The 21,191-nt window shown below is 58.3% G+C and overlaps 1 protein-coding gene across 47 annotated transcripts in view; it reads right to left on the bottom strand.

Moving 5' to 3' along the window:
* Positions 1-21,191, bottom strand: part of RBFOX3 (RNA binding fox-1 homolog 3) — a 321,786-nt gene that overhangs the window by 8,630 nt on the left and 291,965 nt on the right. For 28 of the 47 annotated variants that reach the window (XM_042840926.2, XM_065562866.1, XM_005283027.5 and 25 more), the window contains 6 exons: positions 6,661-6,957; positions 5,132-5,269; positions 4,355-4,408; positions 3,370-3,462; positions 1,092-1,152; positions 357-410 (listed from right to left, as the gene is read on the bottom strand). In XM_042840926.2, coding sequence (XP_042696860.1) covers positions 357-410; positions 1,092-1,152; positions 3,370-3,462; positions 4,355-4,408; positions 5,132-5,269; positions 6,661-6,957 — 697 coding nt within the window. The remainder of the gene's footprint in view (positions 1-356; positions 411-1,091; positions 1,153-3,369; positions 3,463-4,354; positions 4,409-5,131; positions 5,270-6,660; positions 6,958-21,191) is intronic. The other 19 variants (XM_065562887.1, XM_065562873.1, XM_065562885.1 and 16 more) reach the window with 7 other exon arrangements.

The raw sequence follows: 21,191 nt of genomic DNA, 5'->3' as shown, positions 1-21,191 counted from the left end.
GAAATGCTGGGAGAGCCACAACATACCAACAGCTGTATGAAGGGAAAGTCCTCAGCACTGGCATGGGCACTCCTGGAAGGGACGGGCACTACCATTGGGAGAACCCCCATCACCAAGCACAGAGTCCTGCCCACTGCCGTGAGGCAGGTGAGTACTCCCAGGGGGTTTATGAGCCCTATTGCCACAAGGCACATGGTCTCTGCCCAGCATCGGGTCTGGGGCCGGGCTGGTGCTAACTGCAGTTGTAATCCCCACTTGAGAGAGAGGCTGGCATGAGGAGCAGGCCCAAGGGAATCAGAGCTATGTGTGACCCGAGGCAGCACTTTTGCCAAAGGGACTGGCCTGAGCGACTTTACCTGCATAGAATTCAGGACTGTAGACAGCTCCCACCACCGGGTTCAGCTTCCAGCCTGCCACACAAACAGTGAGCCAGTGAGCCCCCACAGGGGGAATCCAGAGAACCCCCACCCCCTCCATGGGCCATGGGGACACAGCCAGTGGCAGCCTCGTCACCAACAGGCAGCAGCAGCTCTGCACGGCCAGTGCTGCACAGCGTCCGGACTGGCCCACAGGAGGCCTGTGGGAGCGGCTGCCTCCCAGCTGCTGGCACACACTCTCCACGTTTCCCAGCGCAAACTCTGCGGCCATGGCAGGAGACCCCTACTGCGAGGGGAGGGGGGAGCTGGGCATAGTGTAGCAAATGTCTCAGGAGAACAGGGGGAGGAGTCGCTCCAGAGGCCAGGGTCCCACTGCCCGCTCCTACCAGGGAGCGCACTGCTTGCCCCAGATGCTCAGTGTAGCCCTTTGCCCTGGGACTAACACCCTCCTTACTGGGGTCCTCTGGGCAGAGATGCTGATGGGACTGGGGGGCTGGCCGGAGCCGGAGGAGCTGGGACTGGTGAGCCTGGCTCTTGCTCGTTGCTGGGAATTCCCGCAGGGAGTCCAGGGCAGCCTCAGGCCCTCGGAGCAGGAAGAAGAAAAGCCCCAAACCATGCTCCCAATGCTCGTGCTCCCAGCCCCCAAGGACGGCTCCCCACAGCTGCTCGCCTTGCTGAGCCCACCCCTGCTGCCCCACACCCTCCGGCCCTTACCATTGATGTAGGGATTTGCAGCCTTTTTGTTCGTCATGACTCGGGCTGTGGCGTTATTCACCTGCAGAAGAGAGGGCACGGGACAGATCACTGTCTGCACCCAGACGCTGCAGCCCCCGGGACCGGCTCAGCTGCGTTTATGTGGAGTTCTTCCGGCCTGGGGCTGGGGGCAATGCCAGTGACATGATCACCAGGGCCAGGCGGTGTGGGGGGACGCAGGGCTGGAGTCCTGTAGCACTGCCACACTGCCTGGAAACCCGGGGACCTGCATACAGCTCTACCATGCCCTGCAATTCTGACTCCCCCTGGGCTCCCGCTGCACCATGATCTGGACCCACAGCTCCTGCATTTGCTGTTCCAGCCCAGGGCTCCCACACACAGCGCCACTGGTACACCACGATCCTATCCTGCGGCACCCCTGCTACTCCAGTTCTGTGGTGATCCTCAGTCTTGACCTGCAGCTCCTGGCGTAACTGATACCTGATCCTGAGCGGTGCTGAGCACCAAGGCCTCGAGAGCTTACACTGTGGCTAGCAGACAGCTCCCCTCGGACCCACATCCAGAGCTGAGCCCAGCTGAGTTCGACAGGGTGCTGGGTGCTGAACTGGCTGCCTTGGCCTGCTACAGTGAAAATGTCATTTCAGCCTTGGGGCTGTACAGGGGACATGGGCACGAGGCAGTGGGAGGAGAGGCCAGTGCTAGGCACACTGCCTGGCCAGTGCGAGTGGCAAAGCCCGGAAGATTTGCTGAACTGTACGTGTGGAGAGGAGGAAGCCTCCTGTTTTACACCACTCAGAGGGGCCTTGGGAGGGACAGGTCTGCACTGGAGTGGGGCGGGGGACAGTTTTGGTGCCCATGAATGGGAGGGTCCAACAGTCTCTGTCAGAGCCAGGCAAAATGCAGTAGTAGACTGTGTGCATTCACCACCCAGCTCTGCAGTGTCCCTCAATTCCCACCCGCAGATCCCCAGTTACACCCGTCCTGGGCACCCTCCCCCCAGCTGTCAGTGCCCCTCCGTCCCCACCCGCAGATCCCCAGTTACACCCGTCCTGGGCACCCTCCCCCCAGCTGTCAGTGTCCCTCCGTCCCCACCCGCAGATCCCCAGTTACACCCATCCTGGGCACCCTCCCCCCAGCTGTCAGTGCCCCTCTGTCCCCAGCCGCAGATCCCCAATGACACCCGTCCTGGGCTCCCCCCCAGCTCTGCAGTGCCCCTCCGTCCCCACCCGCAGATCCCGTGACACCCGTCCTGAGCTCCCCCCCAGCTGTCAGTGTCCCTCCGTCCCCACCCGCAGATGCCCAGTTACACCCGTCCTGGGCTCCTCCCTCAGCTGTCAGTGCCCCTCCGTCCCCACCCACAGATCCCCAGTTACACCCGTCCTGGGCACCCTCCCCCCAGCTGTCAGTGCCCCTCCGTCCCCAGCCGCAGATGCTGATGCTGTTCAGTTTTCACCCAAGGCATCTCCCACTCTGCCACTTTTGTAGTGTTGACTCCTCCCTGCTGACCTGTGGCATCTCTTGCTATCTCAGACCTACCCGCTGCCTCCCCAGCGCTGCCCGTGTCCCTCTGTCCTGCCCTGCAGCCCCCAGAGCTAATGCAGCTGCTCTTTGGTGCTGACCAACAATCCCTGGCCCAGACTGACCCTCACGCTCAGTTCACTGGTGAACTTCAGTCAAGGTGGAGCTGTGCTCCCCAGAGCTGCTGGCCTTCAGCGCTCTCTCCAACTGCCCCCAGAGCTCCCTGGGGTCCAGCCCTCACCTGCCCTCCTGCTCCCGTGCCATTTGCTTCAGGCGGTAAGCTCTCCTCCTAGCCCCAATGCAATGCACCCCTGGCCAGGGACATGCACTGGCACTCCGCAAACATTCCACCATCAGCACCACAAGGAGGAGAACATGCATGATGGGGACTGCGCTCTGGGCCAGACTCCGGCATGGCCAGTGGCTAGGCGGCAGGGACCTGGGGCCAGCTAATGCTGGGCTGAGCAGGCACAGAGAGGGAAGGAAGCCAGCAAAGCCCACTCCCTTGCTGAACCTCTCCATGGTCCCTGGGCAGGGCCTGGATTTCCCTGTGTCAGAGGTCAGGATCCCTCCCTCTGGCTGGCTCAAAGGAGCAGGACAGGTGAAAGCAGGGGTGGACGCACAAGGCATGCAACATGACTGGACCCCCGCAGTCCCCGGGCACGGCGTGTGCAGGGCGAGCAGCCTGGGGGCAGGGGAGGCCCTGGCACCCGCATGGAGGACACAGAGCAGGCAATGGCAGTCACACTTATCTGAGCACCTCAATTTTCCGTCCCTCTACGATTGTGCCATTCAGCTTCTCTCGTGCCCGGTCGGCATCTGTGCTAGTTTCAAAAGTTACAAACCCAAAACCCTGTGAGCAGAGGAGAAAGGGGGGAGGGAGAGAGCGAGAGCGAGAGAGAAGGGGAATGGGGACAGAGAGAGCAGGTGAATCAGGAGAGCTGGCACAGGAGGCTCAGGCAGTGTGCTTCAGGGCCAGGTCCTGCATGGAGAGAGCGCCCCCAAGTCACCCCAATACATGGGGAGAGGGAAACAGAGGCAGGGCAGATCCAACAGAAACACCTACACACACAGGGACATGGGCTGCCCTGTACTAGTGTGGGACGGAGGGACGGAGCCAACCGCCTCGGCGTGGGATGGAGGGACGGAGCCAACCCCCTTGGCGTGGGACGGAGGGACTGAAGTGCCCACCCCATGCTATCCACCCTCCATCATAGGACAGAAGGACCAAGCCGTGGTTCCCCTCCCCCTCCCCGGCATGGGACAGAGACACCAAGCTGTCCTCCCCCCCCCCGCCCATTTCCCCCATCACAGGATAGAGGGACTGAGCCATCATGTCCCCCCCGCACGGGACAGAGGAACCAAGCCACCCCCCAGTGAAATCCCTTCTGCTCAGATGAGGGTGAACAGTGGCTGCTCCCCTCTGGTAAGGGGCTGGCATTAGACTAGTGCCCTTTGTCCCCATCGCTGTGTCTGAGCGGGGAGGCACCTGAGTGCAGGCAAGAGGCAGGGGGACTGGAGTGTGGGGCAGGGCCCCTGGCCGCAGAGGGGGAAGGAGCAAGAGAAAGAAGCAGCAGCACACAGACAGCTGGGGCAGGACAGGAGCGAGTCAGGAAGAGCAGGGAAGACGAGCCCCTGAGTCCCTCCCTGAGTGGAGCCTTTGCCAGGAGAAACGCACATGTCACAGGTCAGCCTGGCCCGCTCCCGGGGCTGCTGTAATGACGCCGGCCTCGGGCAGCACCCACCTTGGAGCCCCGCTCATTGAAAATAATCTCCACGTCGAGGATCTTCCCGAATTGCTGCAATCAGAGAGAGCAGAGGGGTGAGAACAGCGCCCGGGCTCCGCAGAGGGGCCTGCCTCATCCCCCAGGCATGCAGGGAGCAGGCCTGCTGCAAAGCTCCCACCAGCAGAGCAGGCAAGGGTCCCAGCCTGCACAGCGCTGGCCATGTTCACACAGGCTGAGCGAAGCCCCAAGCAACGGGACTGCCAACTTAATTCTCTGCTAGCAACCCTTCGAGGAGAGCCCTGGGGCCCCAGCTAACTTGCCGGGCCGGAGCGCCAGAGCCCTGGGGCCCAGCTAACTTGCCGGGCCGGAGCGCCAGAGCCCTGGGGCCCAGCTAACCTGCCGGGCCGGAGCACCACAGCCCTGGGGCCCAGCTAACTTGCCGGGCCGGAGCGCCAGAGCCCTGGGGCCCAGCTAACCTGCCGGGCCGGAGCGCCAGAGCCCTGGGGCCCAGCTAACCTGCCGGGCCGGAGCGCCACAGCCCTGGGGCCCAGCTAACCTGCTGGGCTGTAATGAGAGGCTCCCAGTCAGTCTGCCTGGAGGTAGCAGCCTGGGAAGTGCCATGGGGCAAGGGGAAGAGCCCGGCATACGGACAAGAGGCAAGATAAGGCGAGCACTTGGGCACTGTTCGGATCCCTTAGTTCTATGTTTGCAATGTCAAGTCCCCTGCCCTGCCTCTTCCTGGGCCCTGGGCCCACCGGGGACGACAGGGCTGGTGCACACACTGGCCATACGCACCCCGAACATTTGCCGCAGGTCTGGATCCCGGAACCGGAAGGGGATGTTGGAGACGTGTAACCTCTTGGGCTGCTGCTTGTCTGTGTTCTCTGAGGAATGGAGCTGTTGGCTCTCTGTCTGCGCAGCTTCATCTGTCTGCTGGAAAACAGGCCCCCACAACCATCAGCCCACTGCAGCACTCGTGCTGGGAAGGAGACACGCCGCCAACAGCCACTGCCCCCAAGGGGCTCCATGCAGCATCACTAACCCCCTAGCTGGCATTATGGTCTAGGCCAGGCTCTTCCTGCTGCAGTGTCTGACCCCCAGCAGGGCGTGCGAGGGAGAGGGGGTGAGCGAGCTCCTCCCACTGCGGGGCTGGAGACATCTTGTGAAAAGTGCAGGGCGAAGAGCTGCCTGGCACTGCAGAGCGGCCTGCCAGCGTGTCAGCACTGGCACTACAGCAAATGGACCCCGGGATCAAAGCCCTGACAGTGCGTGGCCCCCTCCCACAGCCCCCCGGACCCCATCTCCTTTTACACCTTGGGAGCACATGTCTAGCTTGTCACCAACACAGCCCCAGTAGACTGAATTAAGGGAGGGTGTGCAAGTGTGTGCACATTTATGTGCAAGAGAGTTATGTGAGAGGGTGAGTGTGTAAATGTGAGCGTGTGCAAGGTGAGTGGGGATGCGCGTGGATGTACAGTGTGTGTGCGAGAGTGTGCACATGTGCAGCATGGATAAGGGTGCACACAGGTGCAGAATGCAGATGCGTGTGCGTGTGTGCAGCATAAGTTTAAATGAGTGTGTGTGCAATGTGAGTGTGGACAAATGTGCATGTGTGCAGCGTGTGTGGATGAGCGTTTGTGTATGCAGCATGCATGTGCAGTGTGCACATGGGTGTGTGTCTGCATGCAGTGCGTGTGGCCGAGCGTGCCTGCGTGTGGAGGGAAGGCAGAGCTGTGCAAGGGAGCGGGCCCAGCTGTGCTCCGTGGTGCGCCGGGTGCGGGCTGGGAAGTGATAGCTCAGCACTTTCCGCTCGGAGCTGCATTACAACCACCTAATTGAAGCTATCTGATTGGAAAGTAGCCAAGCAGGTAGATTACAAGTGATTAGAAATGACAGGGGAGCCCGTACACTGGGAGAGGAACTGGCAACCGCAAACTGCTGCTGCCCGTGCAGTGGGCACAGCCGCCACCAGGGGTGCTGGCGCTTCAGGCTCAGCCTATGGACTGAGGGTCTAGGCTAAAGCTAGGAACGGGGGGCAGGGGCTGCGTGACCCACCTGTTATTCCAGCCCGTGCCTCGCCCACCCCACCTTACTGACAACTCTGCCATGCCCCTCAGTCCTGACCCACAGCCCCCTGCTGCCAGGCAGGTGACTCCAGGATTCCTCAGGTCACACGTTCTCAGAGCACTTGCTACCATCTCGCCCCCTCCCCCACGCTGGCATATTGCCCTGCCCCCCAAGAGACACTGACTGCACTGCCCCAAGCTCCAGTCTGGGGCCAAAGGACCCTGAGTCCCTTTGTGGCCCATCACTGCTCCTCTCACCTGAAAGGCCCTGCTGCCCACCCGGGGCTCCACGGGGGCTCTTACCGATACCGTCTGCGTCCCTGCTATGGACTGCGTGCTGGCGTCAGCGCCCGGCTGCTCGGCGTGGCTCTGTGCTGGTGTGTAGAGGGTCATGGCGTGCTCCGGTACCGTGCTCTGCCCCGAGTAGTCCTGTGTGGGGTGAGGGTGCGGGGGTGCATACTCTGCAGGGATTCCATTCTGGGGAGGCGGAGGATACTGGGCTGGGGGGTAGGGCTGAGCCATTGCTTCAGGAGGAGCCGTGGCGTCCTGATTACCCTGCAGAGAGACACAGAAAAGGCTGCTGACTGTCCAGCCCCATTCAGAGCCTGAGACGACCTCGGAGCCGGTGGTGAGGCCAGGAGACCCCAGGGGCTGGAGGCCATACTGTCCACGGGCCAAAGCAGGGCAGTCCGCAGGGAGCTGCCCAGGAGCAGGGGGAGGGGACCCCATGGAGACAGGGGTTTGCAGGGGCTTGTAACTCTATTGACAGGACCATAGGAATGGGCAGAGAGGGTCAGACCTGGGGTTCATCTAGTCCAGTCCCTTGGGGTGAGTTCCCCACAGGGAAGTGGCTGGCTCATGCCCTGCGGCAGGAGGGCTCATGGCCCTTTGTCCTCTCATAGGGAACCCTGGCTGTAGAAATGTCTGAGTGGAACAGCCATCCTGATCTCAGGCTGGCAAAGGTGCCAGATGGGTGGCTGCCAACTATTGCCAGGACAGATGCAGCCTGAGCCAGTCCGTGTGCCTCAGGCCCGATGGACAGAGAGCAGCCAACACTCTGAGCTGCCACGTGCACTTTGGGCCACACCAAACCGCATCCAAACAAACCAGGGAAGATACAGCTACTTGATGCACAAGTGGAAACTCAAAGACTCCCCTTCATGTGACTGGTGAGAACAGCCAAGCCACCGAACCCAGCAGAATGGATTCAGAGGTGAACTGGACAATATCCAGTGTCACAGAAGAGGCCTTGAAATGGCTTGTGGACCTACCGCTGCATCTATAGAGCGTTGCTCTGCAGAGCCCTGGTCTGTGTCTCACTTGCTCCGTCAGCCCTCTGGCCCCTGATTTTCTGAGCCAGCGGTGGGGCAGCACCGGGAACTGGACTCAGACTCACCAGGGGCCACTGAATAGGGGGCGAGTGGTGACCCACAAGCTTTGGTGCAACTCTGAATCTGGCAAGGGTCAGCAGCCCCTGGCCCCTACTGAGCAGGGATCCTCAGAGAAGTCAGTCTGCACATTACGGAGAGAGAAACTAGGGCAGACTTCAACTTGGAGAACAGCAAGGGAGAAAGCCCAGCAGCTCTGGCATCATTGCTCCAAAGAGCATCATTACCCATGATTAGCAAACACACTGCCCGGTGAGTCAGGCACCCACAGGTGGGAAGAAAAGGGTGGAGAAGAGGAGAGGAAAGGAGAGGAGAGCCAGTGTGATGGAGCGGAGCAGGGAGGGGAGAGATGTCAAATGGCATCTTGGCACGCAAGGCAGATATCAAAGAACTGATTAGCCCCTTTGCTTTAACTTACCCAATTTACCCTCCTTCCTGGGGCAGGCAGGGGGAATTCCCCGTCCTGTGGGGTCAGGGCTGAAAGCCAGAGCCCAGGCCAAGCCCTAGCCTGACACACACAGTGACTGACCGCGAGGGGATGGAGGCTGGACGAGGGGGTGGGAGAAGGCGTGCTGGGAGTGGTAGGCAGGGGGCCCCAGGGAGAGGGAATGGAGGTGTGCCAGCCCTGGGGGTGTGCTTCCCTTGCTGCTCTTGGAGAGTGGGTGTGTCTGTCTACCTGGGGTGGAATCTTCCCAGTGCAGGGCTCTGCTGAAGCTCATCCCCTTAGCAGCCCTCCCTGCACCCAGGGCCTGTCCGGGGCCAGCTGGGGCCCTCCTGAGCAGGCTGCACTGGGGCAGGGCTCCACAGCTCTCCCTGCCTGGGCTCGTCCTGGGCCCTAGGATGGGGTGGGGGTCCTGTGGTGCTTGCCTAGCTGCAAATGTATTGAGAAGCATAAATAAATGCAGCAGCCACCGAGTCTGTACCCTGCCTGGGGGTCTGCTCTATTATCCAAATGAAGAGCAGTTCAGTGCAGTGACGGAGCAGGGGCTGTAATGCAGGCGCGGGGGGGGGACGTTGGGCTGGGGAAAAGGGAGCACACTCCTAGGGAGCTGATCATCAGTCCCTGTTGGGAGTGGAAAGAGCCCTTCGCAGCAGGCGCTGTGCTGTGCTCCTCACTCAGGGCTGTCCAGGGGAGGGCTGCTCCCTAGGCCCCATCCCATGCTCGGGGGCTGTAAGTTAACACACCTGCCTGTCCAGCCCTTCTGTCCCTCTCCCAGCCATGGGACCCAGCAGGTTCCTTGTAGAGTGGGACCTGAGATGGGCTCCAGGCCACTCTTACTATTGATTCCTGGCCAACAAGACTACTTGACCAGCGGTGATAGAGCACCGAGAACCCAAGTCCCACCGTCACCGAGGGCCTCTCAGTCATGGTCCAACACCTGCTCCCCTGCCCTCTGCACACACATTCCTCTGTCCCCCCATGTCAACAAACAGCTACAAAGCCTTTAGCCAGCAAGCAGGACACAGCTTTGGCACCCAATCCAGGTAGTATCTCTCCTGCTGTGTGCCTGGCTTGGACTGCGGACACAAGCTCCTTCATTGCGGGTGTGACCAATTTACGATGCAGACAAGATATTGGGGAGGGGATGATGGCAGGCGGGTGGGCAGGCAGGGGAAACTTTAGCTGAGGCCTTCCCCATTACTGGGACCTTGCACTGGCAACCGAATCGTTAATGGAGGAAGTTGAGCCCTATAACCCAGGGCATTGTGGGTAATGATATGCAAATCCAGTCTGACTAAAGATCTGCAAGTCATTCAAATGCTTACGGGCTTCTTCCTCCGCTGACTCAGCCACTCGCAGCTTCCTAGGGACGCAGCCAGACGCTTGCCAGAGTGGCCTGAGCTTCAGGCTGGCAGCACCGACGCACCTTGGAACCAGCCAGCAACAGCCCTAATACCAAGCTCTAGGCTACCCTGTGATCCTCTGGTGCATCTCCAGAGGTGTCCTTGGCAAAGACTCCGCTCCCTGGCTGCTGGCACTGCCATGCTTGGGGAGAGACAGCGCTGTGAAGCGTAGACTATTACCTGTGGGCCTGGGACAAAGTGCCACCTCCGAACACAGGAGATTCTGCTCGCCGTTCCAGGGAAGCAGGCTCCCGAAGCAGGAGGCAGAGCGGGGCATGGAGTGAGGGACTGCAGAGCTTGCAGGCACTTTGCTCTAAGAACACCCTGCCATGGAGGGCTGGGACTAGCCTGCGGAGTCTTTCAGTTTGGGATTAGGCAGCCAGTTACCACACTCAGCTGATGCCAGATCCTCCCACGAGCCTGTCTCGGATGGGACGGACCCACATTTGGGATCTAGTCAGACACCAAATACCAACTGGCGTGTCCGTCAAAACAAGCAGCAGCCATGTAGTTAGTTAGGACTGAAAGTCCAGACATGGCCCTCACTTGTGCCCCTGCACTGCTGGGCAGCAGGGCGGCCAGTGAGTTAATTGCACTGCTGAATACCTTCCAACACAAAGAGCTAGCCAAGAGCCGCATGGTTTTCAGGACAAAACCAACATAATCACAAAGTCCTTTGCCATCACCAGAGTCAAGAGTAAATCAGATCCCAGCAGGGTTTCCTCACCTTCCTCCTAAGTCCCATGCAGAGAAAATTGCCACAGTCCAAGCCCAGGGCTTCTAGGTCACTGCTCCGAACCTCTCTTTTGCAGATGGAAATGGGATGCCCCTGACTGGGGCAGGGCTCTGTCTCACTGGGGAGTCTGTCCTGCCCTATCAGCTGGGAGCCTTGTGTCAAGTGAGGAAGAGCTTTGAGCAGTGTCTGGAGGAATAACAACACTACCAAGTGCGCAGGGAGCAGGGCTCTCAGGGGGGCAATGGTGCCTCTGGCACGGTCCCATGGGCCCCAACAATGCGGCCCAGGCCAGCAGCACAGTGCACTGCCCGGGGGGCGAAGCAGACTCCCGAGCCTGCCCCCAGCTGGGGGCACAGCAGATTCGGTGAGCTCCAGTGCTTGGAGAACACTGCCAGGTGTTTGAGAACAGAAAAAACAGTGTCTCGCTTCCCGAGCGGAGTGGGGCTCATGCGAACGTGGTCTCCATGACCCTGTCTGACAGCGCCTGGGTCCCGACATGGGGGGACATGGGGCCTGCGTCATCATCTCAGGCACAGCAGAACAAATCCAGCACCACTCTGCACTAAGACCCATCCACCAATAACCGGGCACCTTACCACAACCAGCAGCTGGGGCAGAAGCCAGTGCTGGTAGCTGCTAAACCAACCAATGAGGGGGTGTAGGCCTGGCCAGATTGCCAGGCAGGTGCCCTGAAGATACTGACCCGAGCAGCCTTCAGTCACCTTCCCCGCGGGACAAGCAATGCACACAGCACAGCCTCCACACACAGGAAGGGGAGCAGGCTCAGCAAACCCTACAGCCCTGCTGGCCCCTGACATGCCCTGGGCCCTTGAGGACGGAGCCCAGGCAGCCAGCCCCTTCCTACCTTGTTTACCAGCTCCTTGCAGTGGTTGGACCAGCCGGAGGCCCCGTGCCCCGAATCAGCAGCAGTTCTGTGGCCTTAGGGTGGTGGCAGGGCTTCACCAGCAGCCTGCTTTCCTTTCCCCATCCCAGCATCACTCCCCAGCACCTGCTGGGCCAAGCCATCGCTCAGGCTGCTCCTCACCACAGCTCCCATGAAAGGCCGCCTCAGCCCACAAATGGGTCCAGGCTTGGCTCTCCCGAGGCTTTCAAGGTGGTACTTCCATGTTGGGCCAGACTTACCCAGCCCAGAGCTCCTTGTTCAGCAGGGATGACCCAGCTGGCGTAGCTCAGAGCAGGGTCTGGGCCCTGGCAGTGCTACACCGGTCCCTGAAGGGCACTGGGGAGCATGATGAATTCTCTGCCAGGGCATGGCAAGGGCAGGGCAAGCTGGAAGCACACTAGCATGCAGAGCACAGGTTGGGGAACGGTCCCACCTCAGCAGGTCCCCAGGGCTGGCGCCCAGCCAGCCCGTCCCCTGACAGCCGCATTCATATCGGTTATTAATTAGGGCTGTCGCAGTGCTTGTCATCCCAAGTATTATTTCATTCAGGGCCCATTAGGTTCCCCTGTTTTGCTGCTTGCTGTCTCTGGTGCTGCTGCCGGTGCTGCAGTGGCACTGATCTATGGCTCCCTCTGCGATCCCTCCCACCAGGCGCTGCCCATTCATCCCCAGGCACCTGACAGGGAGAAGGATGGGGAGTCACTCACCTGCTCAGTGAGCTCTGGACAGAGGAGGGGGTCCCTCGCTCAGGGATAGGAACACAGGGGCCTGCAGGAAGAGGGAGGCTGGGGGATCCCAGAGGGGAGAGACTTGCAGGAGGATGGGTGGGGGGACCTGGGTGGGAGGGGGTCCCAGGTGGGAGGGGCGGCCTCACAGGGGATGGGTGGGTGTGGGGGTCCCAGAAGGGAAGGGAGACGGGTGACAGTTTAGCTGAGCGACGCCCATCACATCACTGGGAACCTGGCCGCTGCTCTGCTCCCCTTGGGCTGCACTGAAAGTTTCCCTCCACACAAGCTGCTTTGCACAGGCCGTGCTCCAGGAAAGGCCCCATCCCACAGGAACCCCAGAGCTTTTACCCTGCTTCATCCAGGCCTCCCAGAGCTCTGCAGTCCCCTCCTGCTCCCCAACACCCTCAGTGTCTCCTCCAGACCCCCCAAAGCACTACACTCAGATCACCTTACTGAGCTGACGCTCTGAGCAGAGCACCCCTCTCTACCCATGCTGCTATGGGCACCCCGTATCTGCTTCCCCCAGGACACAGAGCTCGTCCATATGGCCCTAGCACTTCTCTCCTCTGCCCAGGGCTGGCTCCGGGTTTTTTGACGCCTCAAGCGAAAAAAAAAAAAGACCAGAGTGCCGCCCCTTGAAAAGTGCCGGCCCTGCCTCTGCCTGCTGCCTGTAAGAACCCAACAGGCTGCTTGTGGCCAGGGCATGGGGCTGGGAGCTCAAGCCATTAGCACTGGGTTAGTCAACGGTCCATACGCAGCTCCCTGGGTGTTAGAGCAGGGCTGGCCCTTCTCAGCTCCTAGCACACAGCAGTGATAGCAGTGCCCTGGTCTGTATGCTGCATATGGGCACTCTCTGTGCCAGCCCCTAGCACAGAGCAGGCAGCCGAGTGCCCTGGTCTGTATGCTGCATATGGGCACTCTCTCTGCCAGCCCCTAGCACAGAGCAGGCAGCCGAGTGCCCTGGTCTGTATGCTGCATATGGGCACTCTCTCTGCCAGCCCCTAGCACACAGCAGGCAGCCCTAGCACCACAAACACATTTTAAGATGAAAACACTTCTGGAAAACAAAGGGTTCACAAGCCCAATTTCACACCTGCCTGGAGCAGAGCTGAGGTCCTGACTTGCCAAGAGGGGCGGGATGGGGTATCTGTATGTGTGGGGTAGGTAGAAATGGAGGAGGGCACTGCATTCCAGGCACTGAGCCCACAGGATCTGAGCCAGGAACAGCACAAGAGAAGGAGGTGGGGTGGGGAGAGACAAGTGAGGGCAATAGGTAGGATGAGCTGGGAGTTTGACAGGGATGAAGTAGGGAGGGGTGTGATGGATAGTGAGCCAGCTGTGACAGCCCAGGGGATGGGCCTGACTTCCGTACTGTATGGTTTGCAGAGAATCCGCTGTGCAATAAACCGACCACTCTTGCAAGGAGCTCCTTCACAGACCAAAGAGATGCTGCTCCGGAGTGTGCATCCAAAGAGAGCCAGAGGGAGCAGGAAACGCACAAGGCCCTAGGACAGCAGCAGGCCCATGTGTCAGGGGCTAATGTGAACAGAGCAGAACCCAGCTCTAGTGGGAAAGTCTGGGAGCTGGACACCCAGAGAGGCCTGAGATCTGGAGCGATAACACAGCCCCAGCCATCTCTGTCCTTCAGCTCCAAGCCCAGGGCTGCGCAGAGCTCTGAGCTCAACGTCAGCTTTACGGGCTAAGCCTCAGGGCTTTGCTGAGCCATGAGACAGACAGACACACCAACAAACTGCCTCAGGCAGTGAGGAGCTGCACCCCTGGCATCACGGGACGCGGGGCCGCTCTAATAAGGAGGTTGGACTGCACCCAGTGTGTCCCTCTCCCGGTGTGAGCGCAGGGGATGCTCCCGGATGGCAGCTTGGATGGTGATTTTCTGCATTTTCATTAAAAGATATTCTGATTATTAATGGCCCATGGCCCTCATTTAATAAATGAGACAGGAGATTAAGCACATCGCCTGAGACAGAGCTCAGAGAACCACATGGAACTGAGAGCCAATAGCTATCAATTCATCTTACCACTCAGCCAAGAGAGGGCTCCCAGAGGGGCGGGGGGTCATGCCCGGGGCAGCAGAGCGATAGAGCCCTGGAGAGCTGGGCAGCACTTGGCTGTCAAGGGGATGCCCAGTGGCCTGCCCAACAGTGCACAAGCTCTCGTGCACACTGGCTGTGCCATGGTGGGCATTCACCCCCACACACTGGGCTTCTCACTCATCTTCAAACACAGCTTTTGAGAGACACTGCCGGGGCTCCAAGTGAGCAGCCGTGTTTGGAAGGGCTGGAGCAGAGTCATGCTGGGGTTGAGATCTCCTCACAAGGGGACAAGAAGCCCCTGAAAGACACAGCCCTTTGGGCCTTGCTCAGCTCTGCCTCCCCTGTCTCCCCGCTTGGCATCCCATAGCGCCAGGGCTGGGATAGGAGAGCCGTGTGGCACCCGAACCCTCCTGAGGTGCAGCCTGGTGGGTAGGAAGCCAGCAGCACCTCCTGGGCACTGCTGTGGCTGGCGGGGTGAGACAGCATCCAGCTCGGGCGCAGCCCCCAGCGCCACAGAGGGGAATAGGCCCCTCACTCTTCCCCCGCGTCTCCTGGCAGATGGGCGATCCGGCAAGGCCCTTCTGCACCAGGCCGGTGGCCAGGCGAGCACCACTATCTGCAGGCACCACGGAGCATTCGCCTTAGAACAACAGGCCCCTGGGCTGGGGACACAAGGCCAGCCGGGAACAGGGGCCGAGGTCAACGAGAGGGTGGGACAGCTTGGTGAACCATCGCAGGCACCGAGGCAGCGTGGAGGGGAGCTGGGGCAGGGGGAACGTTCCAACCACACTGCCGCTTATTGCCCAGTCTCTGCACTCCTCGCCCCCATTCCCTCCCCACCACCTGAACAAACACAACCTGCCCTCCTGCGCCAGCCCCTCCCCGGGGCAGTTCCTCCCCACCGAGACTGTGACCCCGCTACTGTGGGCAGAGGAGTGCCAGCTCTGAGAAGCTGGGTGTGTGCGGAGGGGAGGAAGGGGAGGACCCCAGTGTCTGGCTAGGAACACAGCTGATGGGGTGAGAGGCTGCCATGCATGACCCACGCGGGGGCAGGAGGATGCCGCTTGTGGGTAGGGCAGCAATGCTTTTATCCATAGTGACCATGGCAACAGTAACTGTGGGCAGGCTGGCAGCATACTGGGTGCCAAGCTCTGGGAAACGCTCTGCCCTGCGCTGGAGGGGAGTACTTTGGGGGCTGGCGAAAGGTCTGTGATGCCCCATGGTGGTGTTGGCACTCCCACGCACAGGCAAGCCCTGTGTAACCCAGCCTGGCTGGCAGGTGGGTGGAACAACAGGAAAAATAAAGAGATCAGACTTGTTCCCGCGGGTCCCTGAGACCACGCTCCATTTAGATTCAAGAACAGACACAGCCGCCAGACCCAGGAGAATGGGGAGGAGGCAGCTTCTCCCTAGTGCAGCCCCCTGCGCTCACCCCCTGCCAGCCCTCCACTTCCCTGGAGCACCTTGCTGAGCGGCACCAGGGAGCCCTGCGGAGCAGAAGCTGTGCTGCCCTGGAGCTCACAGTCCCATCGCCACCTATTACCCTTTGTCTTCCCTGCATTACAGCTGGAGCTGCACGCGGCCCCTGCCTGCGCTGTCTCCCTGCCCCGCTCACCACAAGGCGAGAAGTGGATCTAATCTTTAGCTGATTAAATGTCCCTCATTAACGAGTTTCTTTAATGAATGAAGTTTTTGTGTTTGCTCCACTTGCTTTATCCCTGCTACACTCTGCCTCCTCAGCACAAACCAGGGCCATTGCCTTTCCAGGAATGGAGCGCGTGGGGCCGGTTCCTGCCGATGGCGCACTTTGCTGATGATTCCTGTCAGCTTGGGGCTGACGATTCCATTTTAAACCTTTTCTCATTTTTCAAAAACCACCCTCCACGAGTGGAGAAAGGCCCTGTGCCATTAGCTCCCTGGCAACGCCCACAGGAACAAGGGGGCAGGCCTGGGCACCTTCGGCGGCTGCTCGGGACTCATCCCCAGGGATGGTGCCTCCCATGCATGTCACCGCTTGGTGCTAGGTAGCTCTGCAGATGCTGCTGGGGCCTGAAGGGATGAGCAGCCCAATGGGGCGCTGAATTAGCCCATCCCAGCCCTGTTGCCCAGCTGCTGCAGCTCTCTGACCCAGAGAGACCGTGCTGCGCTCCCCAGCGACAGGCCCACGTCCAGCTCCGCAGCGAATGAACGGCATCGCGCTTTGGGCTTGGCCCAGTGAAAGGCCAACATTGGGCAGTTTTGCTTCCTGGGCAGCGTGCAAGTGCCCCCTCTCCTTTCTGCTATGCTGTCTTAGGGGTGGGGCTCTGCGGCTCCCTGGGCAGGGCACTGCTCCATAAATGAGCAGCTCATTGGAAACCCCACTCCCTTCTGAGTTCCTACGCAGAGCTTGACCCTTCCTGGCCCAGACAGGGTTAAAGTGGGAGGAGTGAGGGGGGCACAGCTGCCCCTCCTCCGCTAGCGGCAGCGGGAGCTCCCCACTGCTTTCCCTGACTTGGTCAGCAGTGTCCTGCCCCAGTGAGAGCTCCTTCTCCAGGTCAGCAGCGGTAAGGAGGGCACCATTGCCCTGGGACTAGTTGCCGAGTGCTGCTCCCTGCCTGGCTCTCTCACATGCTCACGTGACTTTTTGAGGGCAGGACAGGTTGATGCCTGTGGCTGTGCCTGGCTCGGCCTGGGAGCTCTGCTGGATTACTCATCAGAATGCGCCATTCACTGGCCACCTGCCTCTAACCTCAAAGGACAGGCCTAAAGCTTCCTCCCTGCCTTCACCAATACCCCAGTCTCAGGCGGCTCCTTGCACTGCCTGGCCTGCCCTGTGCCATGCAGGGAAATGCTGAACCTCCTCCGGAGACTCAGGGCCAGGGCCAGGGCCCAGTACACCCCTACACACCCTCAGAGCCAGCACTGGTGAATGCTGCAGGCTCCATGGGTTCACAAGCTGAATCCAGAGGCCTCCTGCCTGCACAAGGCCCTGGATGGCACTCAGCCCAGGAGCCCAACAGCCCAGGAGTTCACTGTGTGTGTGGGGGTGTGTGCCAGGCACAGCACTCCCCTCCCCCACTACTGAAAGCTCTGCCCATGAGACCCGCCTCAGAGGGGACATGGCCTATCCCATGCCAAGGCAGAGAGCATGACCCTGGGCTGTGTCCCAGTGATGAGCACAGCCTACCAAATTAATACCTCCTGGGAGAGGCTGGGCAGGCAAATTCCGCGGCGTCCCAGCATTTGGATTCAGTCCCCTGCCAGGTCTATCGACTGCTCTAACCTGTCCCATTTCCCCCAGTAAGAACAGAAATGCCAGCACCCCCTGTACAGCCTGCTGGCAAGGCTGGGACTGCTCTGGCTATGGGGATTGGGGACCCACAGCAGCCTGCATTCCCTCCCCTCCCTAGAGCGCCTCTTTCTGGGCTAGGCCCTGTGCTGTTTCCAGGCTCAGGAGCAGAGATGAGACAGGAGGTTTGGAGAAGACTATTCTGATGGTTAGGAGCATGGTGGATAAAATCTGATTAAAAAAAACTTGGATTTTTTAATTTAAATTAAATACAAGTTTATTTTTTAAAAATAAATCTATTTAAAATTAAATTTGAAATTGATAACATTATAATCTAGTAAAATGTAAATTGTATATAAAGTAGTATTATGCAGTCCATGTTTGCTGCTGACGTTTTAAAGAAAGTCAGCCGCTGAACTGGTGGAAGCCACTGGCTAAGAACCTGGAACCTGAGTTTGCTAAAGGGCTAAACCAGCTTTTAACAACAATCGCCGCTTCTGCAGGTGCTGAGGGAATATTTTCTTCATTTAAGTTTATTTAACTAGATCAGTACAATGAGTAGTTCATTCAAAGTTAAGAAACCAGTTGGGAGTTGAAAGAGCAGGGAGGCTTGTTTTCCTCATCCAAACTGTGAATGAAAACTAGGTGTGAGAGGATGAGCTCTACTATTTCTAAAATCTTTAAGGACATGGTGACTGGGAACAGTCAGTTCAGTGCACTAACTACAGATGATACTGCCTCTGTTTAATACATCAGCTAGTTTTAGATGCAAAACTTGTGTTGATAAACTTTTCTCTTATGTATGCAACACATTTAAGGTAGTTTTATTTAATAAAAAAATAAAATACTGTTTTTGTGCATTTCTAATTAAATTTGAATTTCCATCTGTGATGGGACATGTCCCCATACCGCTGACAGACAGGCTAACAAGGCTTCCTGCACCAGACAGCACAATTAGGCGCACCTGCAGAACATGCGCCACTGGAAACGGGAGCTTAAAAAGGTGATGCTCGCTCCTGCAAGGAGAGGCTGCCAGTGAGCGCCAGTAACCCAGCCTGGGATAGTGGCTGGCCTTTCCTCCTCTGTGCCCTTGTTGGGGGACAGACTGGCCCTGCAAGCTGGGTATGGGCAAGGGGCCCTGGCAGGCTGCTCCCTGGGACTAGAGGTAATTGGTCTCAAAAGGAACCCCAGGAATTAACTGAATTTCTGCTAGGAATCCCAGGTGTGGAGAGGTTCCTGTACAGTAACTCCTCACTTAAAGTCGTCCCGGTTAACGTTTCATCGTTAAGTTGCTGATCAATTAGGCACTTGGAATTAGAGGCTTGGAACCAGGGTGGACTGGCAGCCCCCCTATCAGCAACCCGCTCCTCTAAGTTCCCTGTGCGGCAGCCGCCCAGCAGGCTATCAATTGCCGGCTGTCACTCCCCCGACTGCTGTGTGCTGCTCCTGCCCTCTGCCTTGGAGCTGATCCCCGGAGCCTCCTACTTGCTGTGGGGGGGGAGGGGGGCTAATGTCAGGGTATCTCCCTCTCCCCTGCTCCTGCACCCCACTTACCCCATCTCCCTAGAGCTGGGGGGGGGACAGGACAGGGCTCAGGACAGAGGGAGCTTCCTGGCAGCTGCTGTCTCAACTTGCTGATCTACTTAAAAAGGCAATGTACTTAGAGTGGGTTCAGCATACTTAAAGGGGCAATGCGCATCTCTCTCTCTCTCTCTCACACACACACGGTGTGTGTCTCTGTCTGCCATGCTGTCTCCCCTCCCTCCATTCATGCTGCCTTGTAGAGTATGAGGCTACATTAACAACAAGTTAACCCTTGAGGGCTCAGCCAAGTGCTAGTCCATCATTTAGCAGCAAGGCATTCCCTGGGAAATATCCCACCCTCTTCCACCCTCTGACTTCACCACCTCAACCAAGCTTCACAATCATCATCGCTGTGTACCAGTATTAAATTGTTTGTTTAAAACTTATACTCTGTGTGTGTGTGTATATATATATATATATATAATACAGTCTTTTGTCTGGTGAAAAAAATTTCCCTGGAACCTAACCCCCCTATTTACATTAATTCTTATGGGGAAATTGGATTCGCTTAACATCGTTTCACTTAAAGTCACATTTTTCAGGAACATAACTACAACATTAAGCGAGGAGTTACTGTGCAAACAACTGAAAGAGACTCTGGTCAAGCCCAGGCTGAAGGTCGGCCGACTACGTTAGCCACACAGAGCTCAACACAAATTGGAAGTAAAAAATTCATCATCCACTAGTAAAAAGTTAAGCTACATAATTCCTTAAATAGATGATACAAATACAATGTATCCTCTGGTTAGCAACAAGCACCATATTCAGTGCAAAGGCTGTGTAATTATTTGCAAATCAACATGTTTGAATAGTTCCAACCTTTCTTTAGGACAGGGGTTCTCAAACTTCCGTGGCCCCCTTCCGACAACAAAAATTATTTCAAAACCCCAGGAAGGGAGACCGAAGCCTAAGCCTGCCCAATCCCCACCACCCTGGGCAGGGGGTCAAAGCCAAAGCCCAAGGGCTTCAGCCCCAGGCAGGGGGCCTGTAACCTGAGCCCCGCTGCCCAGGGCTAAACCCCTCAGGCTTCGGGCCCCAGCAAGTCTAATGCCAGACCTGGCAACCCCAGCTGCTTCAGGAAAATAACTAAAAAGTACAACTGCAAAACAGGATTAAAATCAATCACTTAAATTCAGATTTCCTCCTTGACGACTTACATCATGATTAAAATCAGTGATTTAACTTGCTTTGATTTAGACCTATCTAGAGCAGCTTTACCGGGGTCTCCACTGACCTAGCCCATGGAGCTCCTGCTCGTAAAGGTTTGGGTCCTTTACATTAAACCTTAGCACTGTTCTCATCTGATGAGCATTTGAAATACTCTCTGGATCCAGGAGAACTGAATATTGCAGCTTTTCACCAGAGCCTCACAGAAAACATAACCACGCAGTAAATAAAAACACGATTTAGCTTGTGACACTTCCATTTAACAACCCCCTTGGCTTCCCGGTAACGATTCCCCCCAGGCCCTGTGCCGGGGGGCGGGGGTAACGAATGGGCAGTTTGGGAAGGGGCGGCAGGAGACGGCCGGAAGAGTCGCACCGTGGTACATCATGACTGAGACTAAAGTGAAAAATCAATGTTTAATTGAATGCGTTCTGTGAGCAGCTCCTGCTGCCCCTCATTGCTCACTAATAGAATCTCCTGCCGTGCTCCCCCTCCCCCACTGCTGGAGGTGGATTATCCCAAACATGAAATCACCTCCCATCCCAGCTTCAGGGCAGAAATTAACCTGTTCCTACCCCTCCCCTGGGGTGCTTCCCAGGAGCAGGGCTGCCCTCCCTAGTGCTCCTAGGAGCTATTCGGAGGTGGGACGGGTTGGTGTCCTTGAGGGTGAGGTGCCATGGGGTGTTTAGAAGGGCATTGGCAGCAGCGTCCAGTGCCACTCTGATCTGTATGTCTCCAGCTAAACGGGATCACACATTCACTGAGTCTGAGAAAACAGCCCCCACTGCCCAGGTCCCTTTCTTGCAGAGGGCTAACTGATGGCAAAGCAAATGGTAAAGGTGTCTCCATCTGCCTCGAGCCAGCCCCACCAGCAGCGACTTGTCCTGCAAGGCGGCCTCGCGGTGTGCAGAGCAGGACCCCTAGCTGAGCACAGCAGCTCCCAGCGCAGGAGCCCAAGGAACAGGACAGGAGGCCTCCGCCCAAGCCAGCCAGGGGTGTGACAAACACCAGGAAGCCAGGCAATAGTTGCACACTCTAGCCTATAAATGCCCCAGTCCACAAGCACTCAGAGGTTCCTGGCTCCGAGGCCTGTGCTCAGGCACCACACTGCACTG

Source organism: Chrysemys picta, chromosome 12 (genome assembly GCF_011386835.1).
Source record: "Chrysemys picta bellii isolate R12L10 chromosome 12, ASM1138683v2, whole genome shotgun sequence".
Taxonomy (NCBI): Eukaryota; Metazoa; Chordata; order Testudines; family Emydidae; genus Chrysemys; species Chrysemys picta.
This window is presented reverse-complemented; position numbering and strand designations above follow the sequence as displayed.